The sequence below is a fragment of the Electrophorus electricus genome, chromosome 25, assembly GCF_013358815.1.
Source record: "Electrophorus electricus isolate fEleEle1 chromosome 25, fEleEle1.pri, whole genome shotgun sequence".
In the NCBI taxonomy this organism is placed as follows: domain Eukaryota; kingdom Metazoa; phylum Chordata; class Actinopteri; order Gymnotiformes; family Gymnotidae; genus Electrophorus; species Electrophorus electricus.
The window spans coordinates 8,986,939-8,995,999 of record NC_049559.1 but is presented as its reverse complement, the minus strand read 5'-3'; the positions used below and the strand labels follow the sequence as shown (position 1 = coordinate 8,995,999).

The 9,061-nt window shown below is 42.2% G+C and overlaps 1 protein-coding gene across 3 annotated transcripts in view; it reads left to right on the top strand.

Moving 5' to 3' along the window:
- klf12b (Kruppel-like factor 12b) overlaps positions 1-2,433 on the top strand; it is a 28,677-nt gene extending 26,244 nt beyond the window's left edge. For all 3 annotated transcript variants that reach the window (XM_027005212.2, XM_027005211.2, XM_027005213.2), the window contains exons 5-6: positions 1,754-1,911; positions 2,238-2,433. In XM_027005212.2, the coding sequence (XP_026861013.1) occupies positions 1,754-1,911; positions 2,238-2,419 (340 nt within the window). In that variant the 3' untranslated portion in view covers positions 2,420-2,433. The remainder of the gene's footprint in view (positions 1-1,753; positions 1,912-2,237) is intronic.
- The last annotated feature ends 6,628 nt before the right edge of the window (positions 2,434-9,061 follow it).

Below are 9,061 nucleotides of genomic sequence, written 5' to 3'. Positions count from 1 at the left end.
CCAGTGCTGGCTCTGTCCACGTCATTCTTTCTCTCTCTCTCTCCCCTCCCTCCCCTCTTCTTCTTTTTCTCCGTTTCTCTGCTGATTTGCACTCTTACCCCCTTCTTTCTGCTCTCTGCTGTGTGTGTGTGTGTGTGTGTGTGTGTGTGTGTGTGTGCGTGCGCGTGCGTGTGTTTGGGGCAGAGGCAGAGGCAGCGGGAGAGCTGGAGTATGCCTTCATTTCTCACACATTGGCTCATTTCCGCTGGGCTTTTGCTTGGCATATTGCCAATGCCAACAGGTGATCCCTGGAGCAGGGGAGAAACAGGAAGTGGCCTATGTGTGGTAGAGACACTTCTCTGAAGGCATTGTCTGGCCCCACCCCCTTAGCTTTCAGTGGCTGACCCAGTCTAAGCTGATGACTGGGCACTAGGGGCAGAGAGTTGATGCAACATGAGAGTTGGTGCTGAGAGAGAGAGAGTGATCAAATGAGTAAGAGTAAGGGTGGGCACTGCCCTTCCTTTGCAAGACAAAATAGAAGTTATACAGCACATTTTTGTTATGCGCTTTTGTACACACACACACACACACACACACACACACACACACACACACACACACACACACACACACACTACTTGGAGAGTACATCCTCTTCACTTTTAGTGCACAGTGACGTGGCTTCCCTTCCTGCTCCAGTGGTGCTGGGCTCGTTGGCTGTTATACAGCACAACAAAGCCTCTCACTGAAAGCCAACCAGCTCTTTCGGCACTTATCACTTTATATTGAAAACAGACCCTCACTACCATGTATCAATATTCCATTAACCTAGAGCCACACAAACACAAACACAAACAAATACACACACACACACACACACACATTCACACTCATACACACACACACACACACATTCACACACACACACACACACACACACACACACACAAACACGTGTATTCACACCTGCATGCATACATGGACACGCACTCACACATATATACACACACACACACATGCATGTTTATACACGTGCACACACACACACACACACACACACACACATACAAAATTGTTAATATAGTCTAGTTTTGTATCCATTAGAGCCTGTGCAGCCATAAAATATTGATTCAGTATAAAAAGACTGACCAGACACTATTCATTATGGAGAGAGCACAGCGGTGAACTGTCATTAGGGGTAGCACACGAAGCACAGGACAAACAAGATGCTCTGTGCTCAAAACTGGTGGCTGGTTCAGGAAGAAAAACGATCAGTCTTGGCATCTAAGCTACTTGCCTCAGTCGAATTGTATTAGGGATTAGAGTGCCATCTAGTGGTTAAAACGCACCTTTCATATAACTTGTTTTATGTAGTTCATTAGTAAGTAATTTATTTTTGGTCTAATACTTAACTTTTATTTGATTCAGAAAGCAAAGCTCTGGTGTGCAGGTCACAGATTCACATTTTCTTGTAATGTACTATATGCCATTTATTGTTATGCTGTAAATGAATATATGTCAATGTAAAACCCCATATAACCTCACTATGGACACAGAAATACCCAACACAAGGTTTACCACTGAAACGCTGTCTGAGATTCTGCTGGGAAAAGCAACTGATGATTTTTATTCAATGCACCACATGGGGGCAGCAGTGAAGCATTAGTTGCAAGAAGCCCATTGTGGCAACTAAGCTGATTAGAGTAGATTTTAGCTGATTCATTGTCTGATTCTGCACAGTGGGTTTCATGCCTGTTCTCTCCTCTCTCCCCAGTTCCATGTCACCGTTCAGTATTGAGAGCTTGCGACGTCCACGCCGGTCCGAGTCCCCGGACTCCAAGAAGAGGCGCATTCACAGGTGTGATTTCGAGGGCTGCAATAAAGTGTACACCAAGAGCTCCCACCTGAAAGCACACCGAAGGACACACACAGGTTAGTCAGTCACAGCAGTGCACAAACTCAGCCCATCTCAAGGGTTTTAGCTGGCGTTGTCAAGACCTGGGGCTATTTGTTAGCGCAATTGATTAAATGATCGTTTCAGATGCCGGTAGATCTTTTATTGTTTCTGTCAGAGATCAGTTTGCAAATCGGTATCTGTTACAAATCCTTTAGTGTTTCTATTACAGGCCCTTTTGTCAAAAAGCCATAAAGTTGTACAGCTGCACAACAATATAGACAGTTTTCAGAGTTTTTAAAGGTCTGAGCTGTTTGTTGATCTTTCCGCCGCCCCTTTTCATATTCCTTATGTCATCCTGCAGGTGAGAAGCCATACAAATGCACGTGGGATGGCTGCACATGGAAGTTCGCTCGCTCGGATGAGCTGACGCGGCATTACCGGAAGCACACAGGGGTCAAACCTTTCAAGTGTGCGGACTGCGAGCGGAGCTTCTCTCGGTCAGACCACCTGGCTCTGCACCGCCGCAGACACATGCTGGTCTGAGACTGTATCACACAACCCCCCACCCCCTCCCCCCAGCCCCCCCCCATCCCAAACACACACACACACACACACACACACACACACACACACATCTGCACGTGCAGACTGGGGGAGCTGGGCCTTCCCCTGCACTTGTCCAGCTGGGCTGGACCAGTCTTGCCTGTCCCTGGTTTGGGGGGAATGATACGGAGAGCAGAGAGAGACAGAAAGAGAGAGACAGAGGACATTTGAAGGAGATATGGACAAGAAGTGTCCATACAGCTGAACAGGGTCGTCCCCAGGGACAGAACAGGCCAGTCTGCAGTAGCGGCCTTCATCCTGAAGTGTGGACATTCAGGTGTCTTGAACTCGGGCGCTAGCCTAGATGCTCGGTACCCACCTGACGGCTCTTGGGTGTGAGTTCTTCTGTCTGCAGTTGGATTGTTGGTTCATCCAGAATTTTTTTCCTTTCATTCTTGTTTGGCTGTTTCTTCTTGTCATCAACAATGTGAAGAACTCCAGAATGGAAATGACTGCATACCCGCCTCACTCTTTTGACCTCAGCCAGACCTGGGCCAGATCTGGTCCAGACCTGGGCCATACCTGAGCCAGGCAAGGACCAGGCGGTCGAACAGGTGCGGGGAGGGTTAACCCAGGAGAAAGGCACTGTTGCAAATACTGACCCCTCCCTGGCACTTCGGGAAGCCAGCACACTGGGGTTGAGAAGTTCCTTTCCATGGCAATAGTGATGTCACTATATCCGGAGGCTTCTTTTAGCGTGGGTCTGTGAGCGAGCTAATACAGACAGCAGGCGACACATCAAGAGACTCGGTCCATGCATCATGTCTAAGGTTCATCCTGATGTTGGTTTTCACACCAAAAACTGCTTTTTCGAAGCACAGGAGCTGAAGCGGGTGGGGTTCGTGTGGCTTTAAGAACTCTTGGGCGTGCCGCAGGATGTCCGGTGGTGACGCTTCAGGTATTTGGCCTCTTTGGTTTGTGTCAGTGCGTTCTGTTCTGTGATCAGCGAGTTAAGTGCAATTGTATACCGTCCCTAGCGTTTTCAGTATTTTGTTTGACTTTTTTGCTGTTTTACACACACCCTTCCTGTATCTCCTTGCTTTGAAGCAGCTTTGAGTAGGGCAGGCCCCCAACGGCGCAGCTATAACGCTCAGCAGCACTCACACGCAAAGCAGTCGCCCCAGAAAGATCTAAACACAGGACCTAAGCGTCCAACCCATCCCTGAGCCCCAAGTGTTTTTGACTGCTCACTCAGTGCTCACTCCCAGCATTCTCCTTTTGCTTTGCTTTTTCCCTTTTTAGCTCTGAGGAAATTGAGGGACAGAAACACCAGAGCAGTCCTGACCATGCGTGGCCCTTCATAGGTGTTTTGTTGTTGTTGTTGTTGTTGTTGTTGTTGTTGTTGTTGTTGTTGTTGTAGTTTTTCTTACTTTTGAACAGACGATACATGCCAGGAGAGCAATACACTCAGTCAAGGGCACCTGGGGTGAGGGAGATGGCCTCGGGGACCCCTCTCTTTTGCTCTGACCACAGAGGGCTTTCATAATCACGGACACACCTTGGCCTTTCTACTGGTGCCACTCAGTTTTCTATAGTACAGAATCTTCTATATTTGTAATAGATTTGTAGCTCTGACATTTTGGACATTCGGAAAATGAGCCCAGTCCCCTGATTTGATTGCATTTGAAAGGCTAGATTTTCTTTTTTCAAGAGCAAACAGGTAGAGCACAGGCGCTTGCCTGAACCAAGCTGTCTGTCCCCACAGGCCTTATCAATCCCAGAGATCATGTACAATATGGCTGTGTTGCATTTAATTGAACATTTCATTAATATCTCAAGGGTGTTCACATCGTATTATAATAAATTTTAATGCATCAAATAATGCATGTCCATACACTGAAAATGACCTTTTATTTGGGATTTTTGCAGATTTGTGGGTATATACAGCATTCCTGAGAGTCATACTAAATCTTAAATGGCTCCCTGTTTGACAAGAATACACTACAAACGGGAGTAGAAGCTCCTGCCCTATCTAGTGCACTATGTAGGGGAGCTAGTTTGACTCATTCCCTAAATACACGTTGGCCACTAGGGGTCAGTCAGAAGAAGCTATTTCAGGAAAGGAGAATATTGTACTTAAAAAAGAGATGGTAGGCGATTTTATATCTTCACATTCATGGTATTCACCTTTTTTTTATTATTATTATTTTTTTTTTTACAAAGGTGAGAGAGATGGATAATGTATTCCATTCACTTTGAGATGCTAGAATTTGCACTCATCTTTGGTTGCCTCAAGCATTTAAGAAAAAAAAAAACCACTACATAAAGTGAATATCAGAAACAATGTGACAAATACACAGAATGTTTTGTTTACTGATCCCAGATGAAGACCATTGTAAATTCAAAGCTCTAAATTCAAAGCTCTAAATTCAAAGCTATTGCCCATTGTACAAATGCGATGTTGTCAGACGGTAAGCTCTTGGTGTGAGACTAGCTTATGGTTTCAGTTGTTTGAGTGCAGTTGTTCTGTAACCTGCCATTCCTCCACCCATGCACTTTCAAATGGCCAGTATGAGCCTCAGTGATACATGTTCACACACACACACACACACACACACACACACACACACACACACACACACACACACACACACATACGCACACACACACACGCACACACACACATACACACACGCACGCACACACACACACACACACACACACACACACACACACACACACACACACACACACACATTCATGAGCACTGCTGTTGGAATGTTCATGTCCATATTATCACAAGCAACAAATTGAAATTCAGTTTTGTGAGATGCTGTAAAAGCAATGTGTCCATTAGAAAAGTACCATGACCAACCTGTCTCTTGCCTTTTTTTGTGTTTCAAAGTATTATGATCTATTTTATTTTATTTTTTGTTGTTATATATCTATTTGTGTAAACATGAGTGTTTCCTGTGGTATTTGGGCTCAAGCATATCAGCACCTTGTTTTTATGAAGTATGAATATAAAATTAATTATTTTCAGTTAGACATAACATTAATCACCAGTGTATCTTATCATCTTATACTGTATTTTTGAGAAATGTCTGCAATGTGGGACACTACGTCTGCATATTACTATTTTCTGTACAAAGAAATCTTTTAAAATGTTGTAATATATGTGAAAGTGAAAGTTATTACGCAGTTTTCCAGGCTGTAAATACCTATTGAGAATAGCGCTTTTTGTTTGATTTTTTAAATACAAGGGATTACCTTTATACATATGCAGATTTTTTTCAAAGACCTTCTTTTACCTGTTATTACAGAGTGTACAATGCGGCTGAATGAGTGAGTGTTTATGATGGCTTCATCTTAAATGCCCATATCCTTTATGAGTGATAATGATGTATCCTGATGATGTAATGATGTAATGCCCGTATCCTTTATGAGTGATAACAATCTGCCGCAGGCTTCGGGGCCGGCTGCCTCAGTGAGGACCACACGCATGCGGCCACCTCTACTCCTCCGTTCTATTGCTTTTTAGAACAGTGGTACTTTGCTAAATGTGAAAGAAACACAGACCAGTCCAGTGGCTGTTCTTTTCCAAACAATATTCAAGAGCATTTTCCTTTTTCCTTTTGGTATGTTTTCTTTTCTTTTTTCTCTCAAATCAGGCTTTCTGATATCATATACTGATATTATTTTATAATTCAATTTGGCATTGTTTCAGCTCCTGCACAGTACATATGCACAATGCGTTATTTGACATCATTAGTTTGATTTAAAGACACAGTGAAGCTTTTAAACTTCATCCTCAGTTCCTGTAATAGTTAATAAGAGTATTGGTAAAGTTTTAAATGAAGTATTACTTCCTGCTCTGGCATTCTTACATTTTTTTGTGGCATAATTTTGTAATGGCAAACAGGGTCAAAGTTATGCAATAATGAAGAGTGCCTACTATATGAATTACTTACACACACACACACACACACACACACACACACACACACACACATAAAAAAAAATAAAAAATTGTGCACACAAAGAAAGGCAACAAAACGATGCCCATAAAAGCACACCTGCTACCAATAAACATTCAAACCCAAACACAATGTACAGTACAATCTACAAAGCCTATTTGTAATGCACTGAGCCTTATGGATTGTTTGAAGACATCTTAAGCTAAAGCTGTGAACACACGCGCTTTTCTCACTTCACCGAGCGACGCTGTACGTGTCTTCTGTGGAGGCCACACACACAGGTGGATATACTGCTACTTACTGTATCATCTTGACACAGTTTCTCCATTATTCGGATTTCCTTCCACATGGCACGGATATGTAGACCTGGCTTTCAGCGGTTTCTAAGTACCAGCCGTCCTTCATGGCTAGTGTTTGGTGCCTGTGGTTCTCCCGGAGATGTTCTCCTGGAGACTTTGAGCACGAGGAGTAGGGCTGTAACAGCCTGGGGTAATTCCTCTGTGAACAGCTCCTTTCCGGTTCCTGATTTGTGTTTGGATTAGTCTGTACAATATTGCTTCTTCTTTCGATATCAAACACTTTTAAGTTCTCTGCAATCTAAATATTTACTTCAATGCCTTTGTTCCAGTTTTTTTCTTTTCCCTGATATTCTGTGATTATTGTTCTTGTATTTATGTATAGTGAATGCGTGTGTGTGTTTGTGCGTATGTGTGTGTGTGTGTGTGTGTGTGTGTATTGTACATATATTCAGAGCTTTTCATTTTACTGCACAGTTGTGACACTTTGGCCTGCTTTGCTTCTAAGGGAGTCCGTTCACACTGAATCCTATCAGAGGATGTCTTGTCTCAATCGTTTCAAAGGTTGAAAGAATATGTGTTTTCTTCTTTATTTTAGATCTCCAAAAGGTGTCTAAATAGTGCTTTTGCTTTTTTTCTGTAGGTTTTTTTTTTTCTTCTCAAGATTGAGCTGTGAATTAAAATTGAGTTTTAACATTACACTTGTATAATAATCTAATCAGAGGCATGAAAGTTAATAAAGTTGCATTTTGTATGGAATACATGTGACTAATTGACAAAGGTTTGCACTTGGCTTTGAGGTGTTACATTAGGAGTATGAACAAGCAGTTCTATATGAGTAAACTGATGACTGCACTTGCTCAGTGGTCATGCTATATAAAAAAACTCTTCACAAGAAAGTGGGTGTGGCATGACATACAATACAGTAAAACTCCACCAGCCCAGAGAAACTACTCTGCACTGCATTGTGTAACAGTTAAACCTTTTTTTTTCTTTGCACTCTTACTGGACGAGAGAACCTTCATTGAGTCATTTCAACAAACATGGCAGAAAGGCACACTCCTTTGTTCTTTTCAATGGTTAAATATGTTTGGCTATAAAAAGATCTTTATATCTTTATGATAATCATAACCACAGATTACAATGGTAATGTCAGGGCAAAACTGGTCAGTTCACATGCAAGGATAATGCTACACTATACTACAAACGGAAATATTTAGAACCAACACTTTGTAAAAATAAGCATACAAATTCCATTTTCATGATATAACAGACACTGATATATTCATTAACATAGGTCAAAGGGATTTCAACTAAATTTGATTCTTTTTGAATTCATTAAAATATGAACCGCCTGACGAAGTATCCTTTCAGGAAGTGTCATGAAGTATTTTACTGTTATTTGTTCATTCATAGCCTTAAATTAATTCCAGAAGTCCTTTTACCATTGTAACCTGCTTTTCACATTGAGTGGTCAAGTTAAGTGAGAAGAACTGGTGAGAGATCCTGTTGTTTTGGAGGTCAGGACATTGTGTCTATAGAAGGGCTGCCCTTCCCACTCTTTTAGTGGTTCTGCTAAAGCTTTAACGTATGTGCTGGATTGGTACCATGTTGCATAGTAAAGCACCATCCAATTATTCTCAGAGCATCACTGGAGGATCATTAGAGAATCGGGGGAGTAGTTTAAACCGAATCAAATTCCTTTTGATCCCTGATGAACAGGAAATTTGTCTCAGCACTTGGGCCATAAGAAGAAAGCTCAGAATTTGAAGTCGAAGGTCTTCTGCTCCCTGCCTGCTACCTGTTACCTTGTTTCATGGTGAGGAATAACCCATGTAAGGGTCAGTGTTGAGTGCACATGTCTAATAAACAGGCAGCCATTATACTGGTATAGACTGTACTGTATGTCCTGTTTAAAAAATTTAAGTCTTACAGTGGCACGAAATGCAACACCCAATTACTCATGTAAAAATATCTTTCCATTTTCAGATCATTAATGCCAGATGTATCAGTTTATCTCAATTACACTATAATTGTGCCACACCTATCGCTATTCATCTAAGCCTGAGGCTTGGCACAGAATGGCAGGACTTGCCAGTTTAACTTGTAAAGCAAGAGAGGCACTGTAAACTTTGGGGAAGTGCTGCGATCGATACGTCATGTACACAGAGACTGTTTGGGAAAAATTTGAAGAGCAAATCAGTGCATCTAAACACGTCAGCCTCAAATACAAATGCATCACTGAATGTTTTAAAGCTTGTTTAGTGCTCATACAGTTTCACTCTATGAAATCGGATCTTCACGTCAACAGAGAAAATCTGTAATTATTTACTATACTGCAATTAAGAAAGAAAGCCAAAACACTTGAG